A 24,829-nucleotide genomic window follows, 5' to 3' on the forward strand; every position below is an offset into this window, starting at 1 on the left:
ATACTGGCAAAACAGGGTCAGCTGATCAGAATGCTAGCTATCTGACCTATATATCAACAATTATGAGTGACACTGTGAATTTCCAAACTATGAAAGGTGTGTTATGACATTGAAAGTTGAAAACTAATGAATAATCCCAAGAAGAGTAATTATCTGGATGACTGTAGTGAGAAAGAGGCTGATGGTATTGCTGAAACTATTTACTTTTAAATATAGCCCCCACCCCCACCCACTTGAAGCAACCCTGCTTTTCCATGCTCCAGGAATAAGACCTTCTGGAACATGAATGACTGGGGGGATTTAGCTGTAGTGCTAGGGGAACCCCTCCCTCCTGTGACTCTGGCTTTGTTCTGCCAGAGGACAGGCTGCTGTCAGTCTAGCAGAGCTGCATGTTTACCGAAATACATAGGACACAGCGTGCTTAACTTAGGAATGTTAAGTCTAGGTTGTGGAGTGCCCCTGTAAAGTAGTTGGGAGGAAGCAAGAAAGACAAGATCAGTGCTTTTCCAGAAAAGGGATGTTTTTGGAGAAAGTAAAACAAAAGCCAATCTATGGGTAAATTATTGAAAGCTGTCCTAGAAGAGGGGGTGGGGTACAGTGTGAATTGGTAGTGAGACAGTGGCAAGCCAAAGGAGGCTGCATAGTGATGCTTCAGTTTTGGGGAGAAAAGAGGGGGATTGCAGCAATGGACGTTGGAAAGATGACAAGAGGGAGAAAGAAAGAGTGATACTTTTCCTTTCTTACATTCTATCCAAAAGCACGGGGAGGTCCTTAGTGTCAGGGTAAATGCAAAAGGGAGGCAGGGAGATCTGGATTTTCTTTGTCATGGCAATGCTTTCCTGGGCAAGGATCACTGGAGGAAGGGGATGCAGAGACAGGCACCCAAACCTGGCAGTTCCAGAGGTCAGTCAGGTTGAGTTTATTTCAAGCAAGACTTCTCCTAGAAATCCTCACAGAGATTCAGGTTGTCTAAAGGTGCAATCCTATGCATATTTAGACAGAAAAAGTAGAACTTTCATGCATAGGATTGCACCTATGTGGACTGGAACGTACTTCTCACACTTCTCACCAAGTTTTGCAATATCATTCTGTGCTTCAGAAATATATCAAAATGTATATGATTGTGCATTTAAGGAGGAAATGTGTTCAAAATGCATATTTTCTGGAAAAATACAGTTAAAAAAGCCAATTTTCATATATGTTTTTAATCGCATACTGATGTGGAAATGGAAAGGAACTGACATATGAACAAACACATGTGAAACTGACAAAGACCAGAAATAGACTGATTGCAGGCTCTCAAGTTGAAGAGGTTCTTTAAATTGAGACCAAAGTAAATGGTGTGCAGCCAATCGATTTCCAGTCTGTATCAGTTTCTTATGTGTTCGTTCATTAGTCCATTCTTTACTATTTCCACAGCAATATGTGTGCCTAAAGCACTTTACATATGGAGGGTGTGCTAATTTACCTTTCTAGCTGTAACCACTCACACTGTTCCAGATACTAGAGGGTCCCCCAACCATCAGCAATGGCATTTTAACATGGTGCTAGCAAAGGGCTGCAGTGGGAAGCGAAAAGCCTAGTGTGTTCTGTGTATGGCTCTTTGGATTTCAACCTTTCTCCTAGATCTCAGTGAGAACTGCTGAAAACTGAGCCAGATCCTATCTGCATCATCACATCCATTAACCTGTATCTTCCCCACTTTAGATTCTGCTTCTTTTTTCTGACACTAATTTGTGACAGATCCCTTGGGAACCAGCATATATATGCATGTATGTACATATGTTAAAACCATCTGTTTTATTTTGTTACTAAGGGAGCAATCCTATGGCCACTAGACACTGTCTAGAGGGCCATAGGTTTTTCCGGTTTCTGGGAACTGAGGTCAGAGCCAGGGCTGTGAATGCGGTTCCCAGAAACCACACTCCCCACCCCGTCATAGCTGGCGTGGTTGTCTCCATGTCAGCAGTGTCTCCATGCTCGAACCCGGAGTACAGACATGAGGAAAAGGGAGTGGTCCTGGGGCTGGGAACGGGAGGAAACTGTGGAAGCTGCTTTATGTAGGTTCCTATGCACCATGCGGCCTCCTTCCCTCCCGCTCCCTGAAGCTATGGCTAGACAGCCAAAATTGGCCATCTAGTCAAAAATGCAGGGCGGCCAGACCACAGAGGAGAGGATCCCCTCCATGCTTCAGCCGGCCTACATAAGTTAGTCGGCATCCTCCGATTTCAGAGACTGGTGTCTATCCAGATCTAAGTTTATTAAGCAGGATATCTTTTATCCAAGAATTCAGCAATTCATTTAATACTTTCTTTTTCAGAGGAGTTTTAAAATTCTGCTCTAGCGGTGGTAACAACTTTTCAACTCATTTATATGCAATTATGTACGATTAGCATTTAATTTTCTCTCCTAATTTTAATAGGGTACTTTCCCACATGGAATTGATATTTTGACTGCAGCTGATTATTTTGCTGTCGGTAACAGAGCTAATTGTTTCCTCAATATAAGGTAAGAGTCTCCTAAATTTTAAGTAAAGAATCCATTTTACCTGAATTTTAATAAATGTGGATCATTTGAATTTGTATTTTTAAAAAAGCCTTCATAGTTCTACCTGTGGCTGTATGGATAATTGGAGTAAATAGTACGCTTCTGCAGTGTTTTTTGTGGGAAGACAGAGTGAACTGTGAAATGCTGATGTCTTCTCATTTTTAGAAAGGATTTTTAACTAGAAGTGTTTCGTTCAGTTCATAGCCCATCACAATCAGGATCTTGATTCAGTACAGAGACTGAATATAACAGCAGATCCACCTGTACTGCAGAATGAAGTGTTAGAATTCTGGATACTACCGCTGCTAGTGTTGGGGGAGTCCATACTTTTGACTGTTCCGTCAATTGAAATTTTTTTTTTTGCTACATATAGTAGACCATAACATCACAGACAAAAAGACATTTGACATAGCCCTCTTCTGGATGTACTAATTTACTACACGTATGGAGATTTGTTTTAAGTATGGGGAAATATCCAAAAATATCACCCCCACTTGCAATCTGAAGTGATGTAGTCCAGAATTCTACCAACTCAATCTGTGTAATCTGTTCTAAAACCAAATGCGTCCTGTGCAGCAGCTTGACGAATATTTTTAAAACTCCTGGAACAATATGAATCAATGTACTACATGTCAAGTAATGGTGAACCAAATGGTAACAGTTTTAGGTATGTATGATGTAAACATACTTCCCTTTGTTTTTTTTACTCCTTTCCTAAATTATCTTACTTTTGGTTGTCTCTTTAATCCTTAAGCTGTTCAGCCCACACTCTTCTGTAACACACTCTCTTCATTCTCTGCTGTCCTGTGTACACACCTTCCCTCCTACACACAGCCAGTTTCCCAACTCCCTTTTCTATAGCTAAAAAGAAAGAAGGGAACAGGGTGGCTGAAGAAGGCACTTTCCCATTTTTCTTTTTCCTTTGAGATACCAGAAGAGGTAGACATTGTTGGAGTATTGGCTAGGTTTGATCGGTACTGAAGTACAAATGATCCTTTCCTTGGAAATGCTGATAATCAGAGCTTTGATTATAAAGGACTTTTTCCATGCTTCATAGTGACTGGTGATTTTAGAGGGTTTGGCCTTCTATAGCATCACTCATCTTGCTTCAGTGCATGTGTTTAACTGCACAAATTCTTGTTCCAGAGGCAGCTCTGCCGTGATATCTCTGGCCAATCTGGATGAAATAGGCTTATCTTGCAGGGATGCAGGTTATAGGAAGTGCAGGATGTTGGACTGGACAATCTTCAAATATCTTGCAGCCTTAAAATCTCATGATTTTTAGTTTTTCTTCACATTGTGCTGCTTAACCAGTGGAATGATTCAGTTTATACTATCAACAGATACTTACCTTGCTATATTTGAACATTTAGTTTTTAAAAAACTGGTGTGGGAGGTATTTGTTAGTATTTTCAACTTGCAGTTTTCATTTTGCAGGTTGCAGAGGGAGGAGGAAAGGTTTGTATTTCCTTTCATTCTGATGATTTTGTTCTCCCCTTCCCCCTCCTTCATGAATATGGATAATAAACAGCCATCTTTTACAAAGTATTGGAACTTCATTAAAAACCCAATAGCAAAAACATATAAAGAACTCTCTTATTTTGCTATGTCCCAGCAAAGTCACAGAGACTACACTTAAGAAATAGCTTCAGGGTTACTAATCTTCCTTGCTGATGGAAAATCATTTTTTCAGCCATGACATGATGACAACACTTCCTCTACATAAATGTAATTGCATTGGTTGCCATATTTTTTACACAGTTTAAATCCATTGAAGGCACAATCCTATGCATGTTTAGACAGAGAAAAGTCCTACAACTCCTATATGCTGGCTGGGGGATGCTGGGAGTTATAGGACTTCTTTCTGTCCAAACATGCTTAGGATTGCACCCTGAAATAATGTCCCATTCAACAACACTGGCTTTCATAACAGTATGATGGATTAAAGCAAAGCATATTTAGGATGAGATGGTAAACATAAATGAAAAGTTTTGTCAAGCATGGCTTCATGGATGTATATACACTAAATAGTTCTGTTTAACAATTTTATCATTGAAGGAGCAAACGATGAAGATGACTTTTACTTTAATTTTAAGTTAATGTTATATCCATTGAATTTCCACAGTGAAAATTCTGTAACTTCTGCTTTTTAAAGCCATGGTGCATATTTATAGCTAAGCTTCACTGGTGGCTTTTTAAAGACTTCTCAAATGTGATGTAAATTATTACCCCATTGTTATGACACGTGAAGTTCTCTAGAATTCATTTTTCAATTTTTACCTAGTAGATCAAACTAGTAATAAAAAATTACTGTACCCATATCCCCTGTATGTCTTACGTTATCATCTGGGTGATCTTTCTTAGATCACTTCCTATTATCTAAGGTCCTATGTGATCTAAGGATCTCCTCGCCTGTGCTGTGTCTCTCAGTAGCTGCGGAGCATAGGAATGGGCACTGTGTTCCGAGCATCTTTGTATGAGTTGACACCCCTGCTCCAGGATTGGGAACCAACTTATTCCTGTAATGTAACCAAGATAATTGGTTACCAAGGTAACTGTGAAGCACAAAGAGGTTTTTACATGTTGGAAAGAGGTATGGGGCAGGGTTGCTTACAGCTCCTAGTTCTGGATGACACCCATTATTTGGATCCATTTGTCCCATATAGTGGATACCTGAGGCTTGCAGTGGAAACCAATTGTGTCTGATGGAGTCAGAACAAGGCAGAAGGCAGAACATGACCTTGTATTAGGGATGGCGGAGAATTCCGCCATGGACTCCAATGAGGCTGGATTCTAAAGAATCCGGCCCCCCGGAGTCCGTGGCGGAACAGAACACTTACCTCCGCCTCCCTGCGGAATCCTCTTCGGCCAGATCCTCTGGCTCTGGATTGCCAGCGATACGGCTGCCATGCCGTATTGCTGACGGAACGGGACTAACTGCAGACACAAATGGCGTCCAGGACGCCATTTGTGGCTGTAAAGGCCTTAGTTTAAGGTAAATGCATCTGTAAATGGCTGCATTTAGCTTAAACTAAGATCTTTACAGCCGCAAATGGCATCCTGGACGCCATTTATGGCCCTGTTTTTTCATGTGATAGACTACGCAAATATTTGCATAGCCTATTGCGTGAATGAAAAGCACGGACGCAAATGGCATCCAGGATGCCATTTGAGACCGTAAAGGTCTTAGTTTAAGCTAAATGCAGCCATTTACAGCTGCATTTACCTTAAACTAAGGCCTTTACGGCCGCAAATGGCATCCTGGATGCTATTTGCGTCCGCAGTCAGTCAAGTCAAGTCCCCTTCAGCCAGCAATATGGCACGGCGGCCGTATTGCTGGAACTTTGGGGCTGGCCAGCAGCTCTGCGGAATTGCCATGGAGTGGAGCCAGCCAAAGAGGATTCCGGGGGGAGGAATGGATCACCTCCCCTCCGCGGGCGGATTCCCCATAGACCGGAAGGTAGGGAATCCACCCATCCCTACCTTGTATAGCTCAAAGTGAGCCCTACCGGCTGAAGCTCTCCTACTAGAACTACTATAGGAGGATGTTGTCTCAATGGAGAACGAAAGTCAACTGAAGCCTTATGTAGGCTGACAAGATCTGTAGTGTGATTAGATGTAAATATTTGATTATTTAAGTCAAATAAGTTAAATTTAAGGTTCCTGCAGTCTTAGACTTCTGTGGTTCTGTGCAGATGGGGGTTCTGTTAGGGACTCATCCTCTGTCCAGGAAGGCCCTGAATAAGGTACTGACCATCCTTTCCCTGAGGAAACTCAGGATCTCATTTTTATCAGAATCCTCTGCTGTGCATTGAAAGGGCCAAGGGCTGTGGTTATGACACCATTCCAATTTTGTTTCTGCCCTGGCTATAGGATGAAAACTAACTTGTTTGCACTGTGATTATTTATGCCAGGAAACGGATATGGGGTGGGGGGAGTGTGACTCTGTTGGATCTCCTGGACCCCACAGTGGCCTTTAACACCATTGATCATGGTATTCTTCTGTGTTGATTAGATGGAGTGGGTCTGGGAGGCATAGTACTTTGGTAGCTCCTATCCTTTCTGGCGGGATGAACTCAGTTGGTGGTTCTTGGGGACTTTTGCTCCACCTCATGGCCTTTGGCTTTTGCAGTGCCACAATATTCCACCTTAACTTTCATTCTGTTTAACATCTACATGAAGCTGCTGGGGAAAGTCATCTAAGTGTCATCAGTAAACAGTTGATACGCTATTCTACCTCTTGTTTTCATCTACCAAGGAGGTTGTAGAACTCTTGAACAGATATTTGGAAGCAGTTTTGGGAAGCATGAGGGTGAACAAGCTGAAACTTAATTCAGACAAGATGTGGGCAGGGAAGTCAGCTGATCTGGATGGAGGTGTACAATCGGTTCTGGCTGGCATTGCATTCCCCTGAAAGACAACATTTGCAGCTTGGAGATTGGGGGAGGGAGGCAGGTATTCTCCCGGACTCAACACCATCTGTGGAAACACAGGTGGTGGCAGTGGCTAGGATTGCCTTCTGTCAATTTAGGATTGCAGCTGACATATCAACCTATCAGGAAATGGAAGACCTCGCATCAGTTACTCCTGCTCTAGTTGCATCCGGACTAGACTGTTGAATGTACGGCTGCCTTTAAAGATGGTTCAGAAGCTTCAGCTAATATAAAGTGTAGCTGCACATGTGCTAGTGAGAGTTGGACCACATTATACCAGTTCTGTATCAGCTGCACTGGTTGCCTCTTTGCTTCTGAGCCCAATTTAGCATGCTGCTACTTACCTTTAAAAGCACTTAACAGTTTAGGATCAGCTTATTTGAAGGACCGCCTACACATCTATGAACCTGCCTGGGCACTAAGATCTGCTACAGAGGCCCTGCTCACAGGTCTGCCAGCAAGATTAGGCAGGTTAGCAGGACTTTTCAGTGGTGGGCCTGTATTTGTGGAACTGTGTCCCTGTTTTAATCTAGGAGGGCCTTAAAGACTTTTAAATTGTAATTGCTACTGCTCTTGGGTTAAATAGTTTTTAAAAGTGTGCTGTTTGGATTGGTGGTTTGAATTGTTTAGTTTTAATGTTTTAGACATTTATTTTATTTTAAAACATTTTTAGTGACTGTATGCTGCCTTGGGAAAGTTTTGAAATAAATAATAAAATAAAATTATTGTGAGAGCCTTAAGGGTAAGATATGGCCCTGCCACATAGTGCAGGTGCATGGTGTTCCAGCAGAGGCTTGTGTCACAGTAGTTAAATGTTGGATAGTTTGGGGCTATTAATGTGACAATAAATGGGGGGAAAGTATCTTGGTTTCTTTTTTAAGACCAGTTCAACTCTTTTAAATAACTTCTGGAGTAACTTTCCTTTCTGTTTGTGATTTTTATGCATCTTTTCCTTTTCCTCAGTGTATATATTGCTGGGTTTCCTGAGTATACACAGTCAATGATTGATCATCTAGTTAACATGAAGATCAACCACTGGGATGGGTAGGTTTAATTATATTAATTTCTGGGAATCTAGTACTTTGATCATAGAATATAACCATTCTCTAAATTAGTTTAGTAATAGGACAGCTTTTATTTCTTACTTTAAATTCATTTTTTAAAGTTGACTTATAGTTCTATCTGGAGATCTCATTCAAATTAGGTGTCCTAGTGAAAAATGTATAAAAGTATTTACACCTGAATTGGTACAAGTATTTAAATGTTTTCTTCTTTTGATTCTAAAACTTTGGGCTCCTATTATGCCTTTATTGCTGTGTTTCAGTAAATGAGATGAGCCTATGAACTCAGTTCAGATGTGATGGGAAACCATGGTTTCCTGTCATGTGAACAAGCAATTGTGAGTCTTGAGCTCATGTTCACCACTTCCCTCTCCTTTTTTGTACCTGTAAGGAGATCGGTGAGAACAAGCCAGAATGAAACTGTCATTTGAGATCTTGGCTCGCTCTCAAACCATCATTTATACAAATCTGAGTTCCTCTATTTTGGACAGCCTGGACAACTTCAGTTAACTTACATTCCGAAGCAGAAACTTCTGATTCCTCCTTTTTCAGTTACCAAAGGAGGAGGGGGAATTGCAACTAAGTAGACATGCATAGGGTTGGGCTGAAAAGATGTCTGTATGCAAAACAAGTTCCTCACTATCCTAATTTTGCTTTTGGATCTGCTTAATTTTTATTTTTCTCTTCCCCGCAAATATTTTTTTTTAAATTAAACTATTATAATTAACTATAGTAGAGATGGTATGTATTTGTGGATAAACATTTTTGTATAATACTATATTGACTACATTGACTTCATGCATGAAGATTAAAATGTATACACAATACATAATTTTTATGACACAACCTTTGTGGCTGCTGTTGTCTCTGGGTCCCTCGCAGTGTTCTGGATGAGGCTTGAGGTGATGCTTTCCCAGATGGTTAATTATTCACTGTCTGTTACATCAGTATGTTGTGTTCCTGTAGTCTGTCTGGACTGCTAGTGATGCATTTTAGAAAGTGTTAGGCCAGAGAAAAACCGGCACTGCCTGTATACATAATGCAAAATCACATGCTTGGAACCATGACTGTGAAATGTTTAAGGTTTTAGGTTGGTTTTCTGTTTCCGTGGCATAAAGATAAGTAAATAATATTTTAATCTAAAATGTGAGATTTAAATGCCATACCACTAAACATTACATTTAATTAGCTGTTCCTTTAATGTGAAGCCACCAACTATATGCACCCACAAGTAATGGGGGTTTAAAAAAAAAAATCTAGCTGCACCATTCCAGGAGACTGATGTCTTTTGTTTTGTTTTAATCAATCTGTCTGAGGTGTATTAAGAAAAAGCTTCTTGCTATTTCCTATAGGGTGGACTTCTGGATCTCATTCCTATAGGGTTGTATCCAATTAGCCTCTCATGGCACCTGAGCATATTGAATGGGAGCGAGGTGGAGAGGAGGGGAAATTCCTGTTGTGTGAGTGGAAATCTGCTTGCATGATGTTGGAATTCACCCATAATTGTTATAATATAAAATGCAGCATTTAGTAGTGTTTAAAGTAAAGTAGTTGTGACCTGTTAAGGCATTTTGAGGAGTGGGGGCTAACTTGGATTAGCATACATAAACATAATTCTAGTATTTATTCCATGCACCTCACAACTCTCAGTAAATATTTGGAATCTAGTAATGATTTTCATGGAAAAAGATCCTACACTTTAACAGTTTAGCAAAATTATGATGAAGTCTTCCGATAAGTCTATTGTGTATGCAAAGTACTTCACATTATGGAAAGCTGAGACCAGTGTTATGTACAAATTGAACAGTGGAAGGTCAAGATTGTTATTGTGTGCATCAGTTTCCTTCATAGTCTTTCTAAGAATCCCAGTCACACGTTCAACTTCTCAGGACTCTTCCCTCTGTTTTCTGAACTGGCATGTCATGAAAGTCACCAGAAGCTCCCTGGCTAATCGGTGATTAGCTTTATGAAGTATACAAACACTGATTACTTCACTCAAGACTTTTTTCTTTCCACTGATCTGTTAGAAAGGTCTGTCTTCATAACCTCAACTGCCTGATTTTCAAGGAAGCCCAACAGTAGTCAGGTTCAGTTACTGTTTTTTGAAAACAACAACCTGGAAATGTTCTTACATTGGAGGGTGGAATTTACATTCATAAAATAAACATTCACACTTCTTTCCCCCTATGTTCTAGTGCTATTCGGCAGTTTACATCCAAAGCTCTGCATAATCTCACACCACAGGCCCCTGAATATATGACACGTGTTGGTAAGTAGACACAAGCTTGTGCTCTAAAGTGCCTAGAACCAGTGCAATAAGAAACCAGGCCTTAATCCTGTGTTGCTAAATTTGGGCAGTATCCTATACTGCCAATGTGCCTCCGCTAGTTCTGTTGTGCCAGCGGAACAGACCTCTATCTAGTACAACAGGAACTAGCAGTTCTTGAAATAATGAGCGGAAATGCTCATTTCCAGAACAGGATAGATCAGCAGAACTCCCTTCTGAGAGTTCTGCTGACCTGTCCTGTTTTGTAAAATGAGCATCCCTGCTCATTTCTGGTAGTTTCAAGAACCACTGGTTCCTGTTATGGTAGTGATCTGTTCCATTAGCAAGTGGGCAGTTTAGGATACTGCTGCATGGAAGCAACCTGACTATCTCTAACAAACAAGGTAATTAAGTGTTTGTTATTCAGAGAGCAATTATAATTCTCAATTTACGATGTATAATTTATAAATGTATAAAACCCATAGTCTTAAAGATAATGTTAATACACTACAGATGTCTTGTCCCACTTTCTATGGCATCCTCCAGGTGACATTAGGGGGACTGCTACAGACTATGTGGGTGTTGAAGACCACTCTAAACTTTCTGTTGCTTAGCGCTATGAAGAAATTTTCAAGCACTTTTATGAAATTATACCTGGAAAATGGTGATGCTAGTTATTTATGCATGTCTGTAAAACTTCTAAACATATGTAAAATGAATTTAAGACAAGTCAATCAAATAATGATTGATTATATTTTCATTATTGAAATAATGAAATTAAGACAAGTCAATCAAATATAAATAGTAAGCACCAACTATTATTATTTTTACATTTTTATTGGGGATCCAGCCTCCATACTTAGAAGTATTGAAAGGGACAATTCCTGGTGACCTGTTAAACCTATTCCTCCTTTTTTTTTAAAAAATGGGGCCTTTGTTTAGGGAAATTAAATGCTTTTACTCTTCTTTTTTAACAATTTATCTGGGGAAAAGTGTCCCCTCGAGAAAATTTGTTGTAGGCAAAAGTATTTCTGTAATAATTTGATTTGTTGAATCTCTTACAGTTTTACCAAAACTGCTGCCACTGGCAGTTGGCACAGATCTTCATACTCGCCATGGAGCAGTTCTCGCCTGTGCTGAGATCACCCATGCCTTGAGTAAACTAGCAGAAGAAAATAACAGGTAAATGGACACAATTAAATATTTTTCTGTATCTTTATGTTTGACCTGCTTAATTGTTTCTATTATAATTATGATCTCTTAAACATGGAGAACTAAAACTTCATGGAAATATTTATTTTTCACCAATGTCACAAAGGTTTTTGTTTTGCTTTGTTACAACGTTGTATGTTATGGTCAGACACAGGAGTTCAGTAGTCTGACTGCTGTTTTACTTAATTAGAAATACAAAAACCTTAGTCCTTCTTTGTGGTTTCTATGTGTCACACATGTGCCTGCGCTTAGCCTCATTCAGGAAACTTCTAAACCTGAGGAATGTGTGGTGGGAACCTTCCCCCACTGTCCACTGCGTATATCCCAGTGGGTTCCCGCCTGTTTTCTCAGTTCTCTTTCAACCGCCTAGCCTGTTGCCTCTTTGGGAGTTTCCTCTGTTCTTAGAGAACTTTGTTAGTGCTTTGCACTTGTGCTGAGGTGTTTTTTTCTATAGTCTTTTTGGTTTTTGGTCGTTGCCTTAAAAAAAAAATTGTGATCTTCCTTGGTCATTTTGTCTTCAGCCGCATCTGTGGTCTTCATGTGGCCACAAAGGCTCCATTTCACAAATGTGTGAAATGTGGGAGCAAGTTGCCTTCTACTGACCTCCATTCCCTTTCTCTTTTTTGTTTGGGTGAGGCTCATTTACCTAAGGCTTGTTCTTTTTGCCAATTGTTTACCAAGCAGGCGAGAAAGAATAGATATGACAGGCTCAAAGCAGAGCTTTGGATGAGGGCCTTGTTGGCAACAGATCCAAAAAAGCCAACCGATTCTCGTGTAAAAGAAGACAGTGGCTGCTATATCTTTGTCAAAACCATCATCTCCACATCCCTCTGCTCCCACTACTGAGCCAGTAGACCCTCTGACTCCTGGGCACTCCTTAGTGCTCTCGGTAGCAATGAAGATTTCTAAAAAGGCTAAGATTCCAAAGTCGGGATCAGATAGCTTAAAGAAGCAAAGGTAAAAGAGGGTTGTTGATAAACCTTCAAAGCCTAAGGTTCCAACACCACCACCATTGCTGGATTCACCTATTCGAACACTTCCTTCAGTACCGAGCACCCCTGTGATTGAGCCAATCTCCATAGCTTCAGAAGGCGAGATTCTGGAGCAGTCTCTTCTACCAGTAGTTTCTCAGGATCAAGAAATCTCTCTATCTGGAGACCACCAGTCTTCATCTCTTGTGTGAGATGACGTTCCTCAACATAGAATGCCCTCTCCTTCTCAGGATCAACAACATTGTTTCCACTCTCCTGAGTCACTCAGATCTCCTTATGTCGATCATCGTAATGACCGTCAGTATGGGGGAGATCCAGATCTCCTCATGGGGATTGGGATAGGTGTTCTAAATGGTCTTATCCTCCACCGAGATGTTATACTTTCGATGACTGGCATTGTTCTCAGGAGCAGGAACACTGCTATGATTGCACCAGATACCTTGGAGCAACCTCCCCTCAGTACCACCCTCGACCATCAGCGACTTTGTCTCACCCTCCAGTGGAAGATGATTTCCTTCCACCTCCACCAGTGCCTCCTCATTCATCATCTCAGAGCCAACTGGCATCGGTCAAGCTGACACAGCTACCATCTTCTCCTGTGGTACAGACAAACCCTCCATCTGTTCTGATACCTGCTCCAGCTTTGTATCACAACTCAGCTGATGATTACCAGTCGATTCGTCTCCTTATTTGTCTGTCCCACCTTCTGTTCCCTCTCTGGATGATGTTGCTGACGTGCAAGAAGGAACATCTCCCTCTGAGGACATGTTCCATTTTGCTGAACAAGTCAGCAGGATGGCCCAGTCTCTGGGTACTGATGTCCAACAGCCGGAGCAGCATGTTCAGGACCCGGTCTTTGACACAGGCCATAGTGAATCATTGAAACTGGTGGCAGTTCCCTTCCTCCCTACCCTCCTCCAAATGGTGCAGCAACCATGGAAGGCCCTGTCCTTGATGGCCCCTACGTCTAAGCGGTTTGAGACTCTGTACAGAGTACAGGAGAAGGACGTGGCATTCCTATATTCTCATCCACACCCAAATTCCATCATTGTTGAGACGCCCAGGGGCGATCACAAAAGATCCACGTATCGTCTGTGGATAAGGGGGGTAGAAGATTGGCTCTGTTGGAGCGATGGATGTATTCCTCGGCTGCTCTCGGTCTCCTACTTAATTGTGATAACAGACAATTGGATGTTAAGCATAATCAGCAGGGGCTACCAAATAGAGTTTCATATCCCTCCCCCGTTGGGTGCTGTTGGAATTATGCCCCTGTCAGAGATTTCACTGCTGGAGATGACAGCCCTGCTCCAGAAAGGAACAATTCAAAGAGTTCTCCCATACCAACCAGAAAACAGTTTATTCTCCCACTATTTTACAGTACCGAAACAGGATGGAGGCCTATGCCCAATCCTGGATTTAAGGAACCTGAACAAGTTCAATACCCCCCAAAGTTCAGAATAACCACATTGGCATCAATTCTTCCTCTCCCCTGAAAGGTGTTTGGTTTGCAGCTGAAGACCTGAAGGATGCATACTGCCGTATAGCAATCTCAGAGGCTCACCAGAAGTACTTGCGCTTCATCATTGGTACCGATACATTCCAATTTCGAGTCCTGCCTTTCGATCTGGCAACTATCCCAAGAGTTTTTACAAAGTGCATGGCAGTTGTATGTGTATACCTTCAACTTCAGAGCATCGAAGTCTACCCTGACCTGGATGACTGGCTCCTCATTTCGGATTTCAGAGATTTCCTGTGTCGTGCCATCGAGTTTGTTCTGAACCTTCTGGGGGCATTACATCTGTACATAAACAAAGAAAAGTCAACTTTAAGGCCTGCTCAAAGACTCCCAATTTTTAGGGGCGTTGCTGGATTCGACAGTTGCACGCACTTACCTGCCTTGAAAGTGACAAGCGCAGTTGATTGCCTTGGTGAAGAATCTTTATTCTCGTTGACTCGTCACCGTTCATATGTTTCAAATGCTCCTGGGACATATGGCGGTGATGGTCTCGGTCATTCATTGGGCAAGACTTCGGATGCGACCGTTGCAGAACTGGCTGCTTTGAAATTTTGATTCCACCACCGACACTCGATGCTGCCATCTGAGGATCCCAGACAAGGTAGTCAACACCCTTCGGTGGTGGATGCAGCCACGCAACCTGTGTCAAGGTGTGTCCTTTGTCCAACCAGCCCCTACTCCGATACTGACAACAGACGCTTCTCGTTCAGGATGCGGGGGGCGTGTTCATTGTTATCCACTTCGAATCCAGGGAACTTGGTCTGCAGTGGTAAAATGACACCACAAAAATTACTTGGAATTCCTCACCATTTGGAAGGCGATGCGTGCCTTTGAGGCTTACCTGCAGGGAAGGCATGTACCGATCCTTACCTACAAACATCTGTGCTTTGGCACATCAAGAAGCAAGGGGGCATGCACTCTTCCAAGCTCGTGAATCTCATGATGGACGTCTTTTTCTGGGCAATCCAGTGAGATATCTTCCTGAGCACTCTTCATACTGCAGGGCAAGACAACATCTTGGTGGACACTCTGAGCCGGTCGTATCAATCCTCCCACGAGTGGCAATTGTCCCTGGCTGTCCTATGTTGCCTATTCTGGAAATGGGGCCATCTGACAATGGATTTGTTTGTGACCCTGTTGAATGCAGTTTGCAGAAGGTTCTGCACAAGAGCAGGGATCGGTCGGTTGTCCTTGGGCTATGCATTTCAACTCTGATGGCAGGGAGAGCTGTTCTACCTCTTTCGTTTGTTCCCCCTTCTCTCAAAGATTCTCCAGAAATTGGCAGAAGATTGTATTTACTTGCCCTTTCGTGGCCGAGGCAGCTATGGTTTGCACCCCTCCTGCGTCTGTCCCACAGGGAGTTTCTACATCTTCCACAAACCTCAGACCTAATCTCTTGGGATTGAGGCAGGATCCAACATCCAGATCTCGACACCTTGGAACTCACAGCCTGGAGAATTTGGCAGTGAGCACTGCTTGTCAGGTCCCGGAGGAAATTCAAGCTATTTTGGATGCAGACAAAAAAGGGCTACATGTCAATCCTATGCTGCTAAGTGGTCTTTTTTTTTTTAAGTTTGCAAATCTCCACGGTTTCAATCCCCTGAAGGGATCAATTGACAGTTTTTTTTGTTTCTTCATAACTTGTTCCAGAAAGGGCTGAAGACTTCATCCATGAGAGTTTATTTGGCAGTTCTCTCCTCCTACAGGGTGCAAGTTCACGGTTTTCCCCTTTTCAGTCATCCTACTACTTGTAAGTTCCTGTGGGGCTTAAAGAATTTGGCATCTCCAGTGAAAACTCTAATGCATCAGTGGAGTCTCTCTGTTGTCTTGCACACTCTCCTTTCAAAGCCCTTTGAACCCATGGCTGTGACAGATCTTCAGCTGCTATAATGGAAAGTGGCCTTTTTGGTTGCTATCACGTCCTCCAGACATGTAAGTGAGATTTGTGCTTTATGAGTTGATCATACCTACCTCATCTTTCAGAAGGACAGGGTTGACCTCAGATCAGGCATTGACTGTTTACCAAAGGTGGTCTCTGATTTTCATGTCAACCAATCTATCTCATTGCCAACCTTTTTCCCAGAGGCATCCTCTGACATGCAAAGGAAGCTGCATGCTTTGGATTTAAAAAGGGCATTGGCTTTCTAGAAGTCCAGGACAGCTTCTTTCTGTAAGACACAACGACTCTTCATTTGCTACGGTGGTCCCCAAAAGGGCATTTCTGTCTCGTCTCAAAGTCTGGCTTAATGGATTATGCAAACTATTTGTTTAGCCTATGTGTTGTCAGGTTTGGGGCACCTGTCTCACATTCGGGCACATTTGACATGAGTAGTTGCCATGTCGACAGCCTTTGGCAAGGGTGTTCCATTAGAGGACTTAGGTAAAGCAGTGACATGGTTGAAACCCTCGACTTTTGTGAAGCACCACAAACTGGATGTCAAAGCATGTCCAGACTGTGCTTTTGGGCAAGCCATGCTGTCGTCAATTTTTATTGTCATCAATTTTATTGTATACCCGCCTCTGGTAAATGAGCTTATTAACTGCCCATATGTGTGATGCACAGAGACCACGAAGAAGAAATGCATGTTGCTTACCTGTAACTGTAGTTCTTCGAGTGGTCATCTGTGCATTTACACAACGCACCCACCATCCCCACTTTGGTATCAATGTCGAATTTGATGTTGGTACCAAGGTGTGATTTTTTCCCCTCTGATCCGAGGCCACCCTAGGCAGTCTCAAGGAACTGAGGGAACGGGCAGGAACCCGCTGGGACATGTGCAGTGGACACTGGGGGAGGGTTCCCACCAAAACGTTCCTCAGATTTAGAAGTTTCCTGAATGAGGCTCAGCACAGGCGCAGAGCCCATATATGTGAATGCACAGATGACCACTCAAAGAACTACAGTTACAGGTAAGCAACCTGCATTTACCCAGCTTGGCTTTCATTGACATTTTTTATCTGGATAGTACACCACCTAAAATGGTCTACAACTTTGTTAATATAAAAACTGTCTAGTTTCTCTCCACTTCTGTTTTCTGCCTACAAGGGAACCTGTATATTTTGCCTAAGAATGAACATGGTTATGAGTAGCAGCTAGATTTTATATTTTCAGACATTGGGGATCAACCATGTTGCTTGTGTATATTGTCTGTGTGCTTTTATGTAAATGGCTTTTAAACTTTGTATATTGTATTTTAATGTTTTAACTTCTGTAAACTGCCCAGAGCGCTTCGGCTATGGGGTTGTATAGAGATGATGATGATGACAACAACCACCACCATTGTTTGTTATTCCCCGCGGCCCCTGGGAGGGTCCCAGGTACACCCTAAAACCATCTATCAGTAAGAGTACAAAGGAGAGCTCTGCCTATCAGTTTTCCAAGGCATTATGGTAAAGTGCATACTGGAGCACTGTGTGTCAGGGGCTACTGTAATGAGAAAGCAAATAAGGGTAGTTGGAAATAACAGATGGAAAAATGACATAATCCTGTTATCTAAATGAGTGTTTTCCTTCATTTTTGGTGTCATTTATCAGGGTTTATTAGTGTTCCACAGAAAATATCAGGACTTGGAAAGCTGGGCAATATCCAATGCTGCCGCTGTGCTCCTGCTGTTTCTGTTGTACTAGCAGGACCCACCACTACAGAAACTAGCTCTTCCAACAGTAATCCCAGAAACCAGCAAAAACACTCATTTCCAAAATGAGACAGGTCAGCGGAACACCCTTCTGAAAGCTCTGCTGACCTGCCCCATTCTGGAAATGAGAATTTCACTCATTTTTAATCAGTGCAGGATCCGCTAGCTTCCCGTTCTGCTAGTGGTGGGTTCCACTAGCACACAGGCAGTGTTGGATACTTCCCACAGCTAGGATATTGAAGGCCACAGAAATTAATCTGATAAGGGTGAGAGCAATCCTATGGTCGCTAGACAGCGGCTAGACGGCCATAGGATATCTGGTTTTCTGGGAACCGACCTCAAAGCCCATGCTCTGAAGTCGGTTCCTGGAGAACCGACCTCCCCGGACTTCTGCGCTGCCTCGGAGGCAGTGCAGAGCAACCCCGTCCTCCGCACTCACAAGAGGAGCACGGAGTGGCTGAGAAGGGGTGTTCCGGGGGGTGGGGAGGGGTGGGGAGGGGAGGGCAGAAATGCCTGTACGACACAGCTGCTCCGTCCTCCCACGGCTAGACAGCTGCAGTCAGCTGTCTAGCCAAAAATGCAGGGCAGGAGAAGCACAGAGGGAACGATCCCCTCCGTGCTTCTCTTGCCCTGCATTGGATAGGCAGTAACCTCCGAGTTCAGAGGCGGCTGCCTATCTGAATAGGATTGCACCCTAAGAGAATTAAAATGCTGGAATTGTTAAATCAGCCTTCCCCAGCCTTGCGCCCTCCAGATGTTGTGGATTACAACTCCCATAATCCCTGACCATCAACCATTCTGGCTGGGGCTCATGGGAGTTGTAATCCACAATGTCTGGAGGGCACAAGGCTGGGGAAGGCTGATTTAAACAATTCCAGCTGGTTTAAATTGTGATTGCAATAAATATGTGAAATTCAGTAGCTTCTGATATGAAGCAGGTAAAACCAGAGAAGTTAATACTCATGCTTAATAATCTCACTGATTATATTAGCCTCATTTAGGGTGGCTGGTTTTTTTTCCCCTTTAAAGTCACATCCAGTGTTTGTTCATTCATGGTATTTCTTTACTGCCTTTTCTGAAGGCAGTTTTTAAAGAATTGGAAGATAAAAACAGTACTCAGATAAAATATAGTAAAACACTAAACAATCTTTAAAAACCATAATAACAATTTAAAAACCAAGTCAAAAAGATGTGCCTTCCTGACCCTCACGTGAATACGGAGAGAGTGGGAACCAGTTGCAACTCCAAAGGGAGTGTTTCCAGAGTTTGGGAGCAACACAGGAGAAAGACAGTTCCTGTGTGCCTGACAAGCAGCTTTCTGCAAGCGGGGTGTGTCTCCCAAAGGACCTCTCCTGATGATCTTAATAACGAAGCAAGCTCATACTGAGATAGGCAGTCCCTCAGCCAGGCACTAAGCCGCTTAGGGCTTTAAAAGTTACTTTGGTTTCAACTTTTGCTGAAATAGTCTTTGTTCTGAGTACAAAAGGGTATTAAGAAGGAATCTGTGCTAAGTGATCTTGAGAATATGCCTAAGTACTTCTTCCTTCTCTTGGCTCTATATTCAGTTGGTAGAAAAAGCTGTAAAACTTTACTTCTTGTCACTCAGTCACTCTTGGAAACATAGGTGCCAAGGAGGGAGGATCTGCAGATATTTATTCCAATATCTTGATTGTGCACACATCATAATCTGAATTCTCCTGCAGCTCTTTGTAATGGCTAATAACCAGACCTTATACTACTTCATAAATCCATTTCACCTTTTTCTGATGTCCACTCCTTTTCCTGATTCTCCTTAAGCTTGTCTGAGGGTTAGAACCAGGAATCATTTCAGATTAACACCCAGGTTTTCCTTAAATAGAGCTCTGTGGTGGGCAGTCTATTTGCCTTCTATCTAATTTAAAGAAAAGATGGCTTGTACAAGGTAGAAAGACCCCCAAGTTCAAGAGTTTAATTGCCTTGAGAGGGAGGAGGTGGGAGGGAAAGGATAGGGAGAAAATAACTTGCCAGAGCACAGAGAGGTTTGGCAAAGGACTAGTTTTTTGTCATCATGATCAGTTTCAATTGCTGGTCATGTTTTTCAGCAATCCCCCACTGTTGGTCTTCATTCCTTTCTTCACTTAGAATTATGAGAGGACAATTTTCAGAATCCCAATCAGGACATGGGGTAGGCGGGGGTGGGGGAGGGGGTAGAAGAGAAGAGAATCTGTGCTATATAAGGTGGCAAGAAATCTGGGCCTTGTAGAATATATTACTAAAATTCACTGGTCTTCAAATCTTAGTGGCCACTTCGGTGGCTTTGTCTGGAATATCAAATTTAGATGTCAGACAGTTGCTTTTGGGTTGTCACAGTCACAGATGTCACAGCAGGGATGTTGTCTTATGGGCTTTGGAAATATATTCCTTGTATCTTAAAATACTTTGGTCTTCATGTGTGTCTTACAAAAGATAGCATTAGAAGTAGTCTTTAGGTAGGAGAAATGGAACATGACATTACCAAAATGTTATATGCTAGCAAAATCTTTCCCTGCTGTTGACACATTCAAGGATAAAAACACACTGTGGGGAAAAACATGCTAAAAGGAACTAGAATGATATAATACCAGCTGTTTTTCAAGGTTTCACAGTATAGGGCAAATTAGTGCTCCATTTGTAAGAAATGTTTAGTGTTGAAAGCAACAGAGTATTTCAGCACCATAAAGACTGACAGATGTTTGGGGACATGATTTTGGTGGCAAGACTTTACCAGATACATGATTGGCCTTAAATGCAGAAATATGTGGAAAAAATGGATTATCGGTATTTTCAGGTTGCCTACACTTGGTTAAGAATTTAGTTAAGCTTTCAGAAAAGCTCCTATAACTGTTTAATATAGAATCTAACACATACTATATTGACAAAACCCCTTTTAACTTTGCAGATCCATTACATCTTATTTGGATGAAAAAGCCTTGGAAGGACTTAAACAGATCCATGTGGAGGTTGGTGCAGATTCTCTTGAAATCCTTACTTTATTTTTTTCAAATAATTGCTGTTTAAATAGGAAAGATTCTTCTATTAAAATAGATAGTGTAAATAATATTTAAGTTTATTGAATTGGTACATGTCTGCTATTTTTGGCCATGCCCATATCAATGTAGCTTTCCTGAACTCACATCCAGAAGATCATGATTTTAAAACTCCCACTAAACTTTAGTAGCTAAAATATGATAAACCACAACAAGGACTAGAACTAGAATTTGCACAATAGCACAGAGCGAAGTGTTTTTATATTTCATAATAAATGGGTCTCTAAGTTACCACACTTTGATTAGTAATATTAGCATTGTTGTTGTTTATTCGGTCAGTCACTTCCGACTCCTCATGACTTCATGGACCAGCCCACGCCAGAGCTTCCTGTCGGCCATCGCCACCCCCAGCTCCCCCAAGGTCGAGTCCATCACCCCCAGAATAACATCCATCCATCTTGCCCTTGGTTGGCCCTTCTTCCTTTTGCCTTCCACTTTCCCTCGCATCAGCATCTTCTCCAGGGTGTCCTGTCTTCTCCTTATGTGTCCAAAGTACTTCAGTTTTGCCTTCAATATCATTCCCTCAAGTGAGCAGTCTGGCTTTATTTCCTGGAGTATGGACTGGTTTGATCTTCTTGCAGTCCAAGGCACTCTCAGAATTTTCCTCCAGCACTACAGTTCAAAAGCATCTATCTTCCTTCGCTCAGCCTTCCATATGGTCCAGCTCTCGCAGCCATAGGTTACTATGGGGAATACCATTGCTAGAACTATGCAGACCTTTGTTGTCAGTGTGATGTCTTTGCTCTTCACTATTTTATCAAGATTTGTCATTGCTGTCCTCCCAAGAAGTAAACGTCTTCTGATTTCCTGGCTGCAGTCAGCGTCTGCAGTAATCTTTGCGCCTAGAAAGACAAAGTCTGTCACTGCCTCCACGTTTTTTCCCTCTATTTGCCAGTTATCAATCAAGCTGGTTGCCATAATCTTGGTTTTTTTTAGGTTTAACTGCAACCCAGCTTTTGCACTTTCTTCTTTCACCTTCGTCATGAGTTTCCTCAGCTCCTCCTCGCTTTCAGCCATCAAACTGGTATCATCTGCATATCTGAGATTGTTAATGTTTCTTCCAGCGATTTTAACTCCAGCCTTGGCTTCATCAAGCCCAGCACGTCGCATGATGTGTTCTGCGTACAGGTTGAATAGGTACGGTGAGAGTATACAACCCTGCCGTACTCCTTTCCCAATCTTAAACCAGTCCGTTGTTCCGTGGTCTGTTCTTACCGTTGCTACTTGGTCATTATACAGATTCCTCAGGAGGCAGACAAGATGACTTGGTATCCCCATCCCACCAAGAACTTGCCACAATTTTTCATGATCCACACAGTCAAAGGCTTTAGAATAGTCAATAAAACAGAAATCGATGTTTTTCTGAAACTCCCTGGCTTTCTCCATTATCCAGCGGATATTGGCAATTTGGTCTCTAGTTCCTCTGCCTTTTCGAAACCCAGCTTGTACATCTGGCAATTCTCGTTCCATGAATTGCTGGAGTCTACCTTGCAAGATCTTGAGCATTACCTTACTGGCATGTGAAATAAGTGCCACTGTTTGATAGTTTGAACATTCTTTGGTGCTTCCCTTTTTTGGTATGGGGATATAAGTTGATCTTTTCCAATCTGTTGGCCATTCTTGTGTTTTCCAAATTTGCTGGCATATGGCATGCATCACCTTAACAGCATCATCTTGCAAGATTTTAAACAGTTCAGCTGGGATACCGTCATCTCCTGCTGCCTTGTTATTAGCAATGCTTCTTAAGGCCCATTCAACCTCACTCTTCAGGATGTCTGGCTCTAGCTCACTGACCACACCGTCAAATCTATCCCCGATATTATTAACCTTCCTATAGAGATCTTCTATATATTCTTGCCACCTTTTCTTGATCTGCTTCTGTTAGGTCCTTGCCATCTTTGTTTTTGATCATACCCATTTTTGCCTGGAATTTACCTCCGATGTTTCTAATTTTCTGGAAGAGGTCTCTTGTCCTTCCTTTTCCATTATCTTCTTCCGCTTCCGTGCATTGCTTGTTTAAAAATAATTCCTTATCTCCTCTGGCTAACCTCTGGAATTCTGCATTTAATTGGGCATATCTCCCCCTTTCACTGTTACCTTTTGCTTTCCTTCTTTCTTGGGCTGCTTCCAGGGTCTCAGCAGACAGCCATCTTGCCTTCTTTTCTTTGGGATTTTTTTTTTGCCGCCTCCTGAACAATGTTGCAAACTTCTGTCCATCATTCTTCCGGGACCCTATCCACTAAATCTAGTCCCTTAAATCTATTCTTCACCTCCACTGCATATTCATGAGGAATATTAGTGAGCTCATATCTAACTGATCTGTGGGTCTTCCCTATTCTCTTTAGTCTGATTCTAAGTTGTGCAATAAGAAGTTCATGATCTGAACTACAATCAGCTCCAGGTCTTGTTTTTACCAACTGCATAGATGTCCGCCACCTTTGTTTACAAAGGATGTAGTCAATCTGATTTCGATGTCGACCGTCTGGTGAAGTCCATGTATAAAGTCATCTCTTAGGTTGTTGGAAGAGAGTGTTTGTTATGCACAGTGAGTTGTCTTGGCAAAATTCTATCAGCCTTAGTCCTGCTTCATTTTGTTCTTCCAGACCATGCTTGCCTGTAATTCCAGGTGTCGTTTGACTACCCACCTTAGCATTCCAGTCTCCTGTAATGAAAATAACATATTTTTTTGGTGTACTATCCAGTAGGTGCTGCAGATCCTCATAGAACTGATCTACTTCTGCTTCTTCAGCATCTGTGGTTGGGGCATATATTTGGATCACTGTGATGTTAAATGGCTTACCCTGAATTCAAACTGAGATCATTCTGTCATTTTTTGGATTGTATCCAAGCACTGCTTTAGCCACTTTATTATTAATTATGAAGGCTACTCCATTTCTTCTGTGGTGTTCTTGCCCACAGTACTAGATCTGGTGGTCATTTGATGTGAAGTGGCCCATTCCCGTCCATTTCAGTTCACTGACACCCAAAATGTCTATATTGAATCTTGACATTTCCCCAGTAACCACATCCAATTTGCCCTGGCTCATAGATCTTACATTCCAGGTTCCTATAGTGTGTTGATCTTTAGAACATCGGATTCGTCATTCACCACCAGCACCATCGGCTGCTAGCTGTCCTTTCGGCTTTGAGCTAGCTGCGTTATCACATCTGGGGCTAGTTGAACTTATCCTCTGTTCCTCCCCAGTGGCATTTTGACTATCTTCCGACCTGGGAGTCCCATCTTCCGATGGTATACTGACATATCTCTGGTTGTACTGATCCATTTAGTTTTCATGGCAAGAATACTGGGGTGGGTTGCCGTTTCCTTCCCCAGGGATCGTATTTAGTCTGACCTCTCTGCCATGACCTTCCCATCTTGCGTGTCCCTTCACGGTATAGCTCATGACGTCATTGAGGTGCTCAAGCTCCAGCACCATGACAAGGTAACGATCTTCTTTGCTGAAGAATATTAAGCATTATCAGTATTATTATTGGCCCTTTACCAATTAATATAAAGGAGTCTCTGACCCAAAGTTCTTATAAGCCAGTTACATGAGGACCTTCACTGGTAGCCAAACTGCAACTCTAGTAATGCACACAAGAGAAAGATCAGTTCTGAGGTATTATAGCTTTTCCATAAATTACTGTATGAAAGTCTGAATGAATTAGGAGAAGTTGGTGATGTTTTGAATGTAGGATTTGAAGCATGAATGCACAGAAAATTACAGTTAGAATATTGTGAGGACATGAAATCCATCCCAGGAGCTTCCTAGGCCGTAACAGTGTAAATGATCATCATTAGTATGAAAATATATCTTCTAATAGCCACACAACAGTAATGATGTGCTGTTGGCCTGGTGAAACAAAAAAAGCCTCTGGAAGTGGAGGAAAAAGACCCTCGTTGTATAACCCACCCAGGAACATATTGTGACCCATCTGTGGTTCACAACCCACACTTTGAAAAGCACTGGATTAAATAAAAATGCTTCTTGGAAAATCCAATATCACCTTTCTCTTACAGCTTTGCCGGCGTCAGTTGTATAGGTAAGAAAATTAATGCCAGGTATATTGTTTCAGTTGTGGGAATGATAAATATAAAGGC

The 24,829-nt window shown here is 42.2% G+C and overlaps 1 protein-coding gene across 13 annotated transcripts in view; it reads left to right on the top strand.

The window, feature by feature from the left end:
* Positions 1-24,829, top strand: part of TBCD (tubulin folding cofactor D) — a 219,903-nt gene that overhangs the window by 137,183 nt on the left and 57,891 nt on the right. For 7 of the 13 annotated variants that reach the window (XR_014788321.1, XM_084838329.1, XM_084838328.1 and 4 more), the window contains 6 exons: positions 2,423-2,508; positions 7,944-8,024; positions 10,237-10,310; positions 11,372-11,489; positions 20,580-20,640; positions 24,749-24,771. Coding sequence is in view for 12 of the 13 variants with exons in the window: in XM_084838329.1 (XP_084694455.1) it covers positions 2,423-2,508; positions 7,944-8,024; positions 10,237-10,310; positions 11,372-11,489; positions 20,580-20,640; positions 24,749-24,771 (443 nt within the window). In the remaining variant the exon portion in view is untranslated. Of the gene's footprint in view, positions 1-2,422; positions 2,509-3,984; positions 4,006-7,943; positions 8,025-10,236; positions 10,311-11,371; positions 11,490-20,579; positions 20,641-24,748; positions 24,772-24,829 lie in introns of all 13 variants that reach the window. The other 6 variants (XM_084838327.1, XM_084838326.1, XM_084838320.1 and 3 more) reach the window with 2 other exon arrangements.

This window comes from Heloderma suspectum, chromosome 2, assembly GCF_057233095.1.
Source record: "Heloderma suspectum isolate Gila_16-S chromosome 2, 16-S_ref, whole genome shotgun sequence".
NCBI classification, from domain to species: domain Eukaryota; kingdom Metazoa; phylum Chordata; class Lepidosauria; order Squamata; family Helodermatidae; genus Heloderma; species Heloderma suspectum.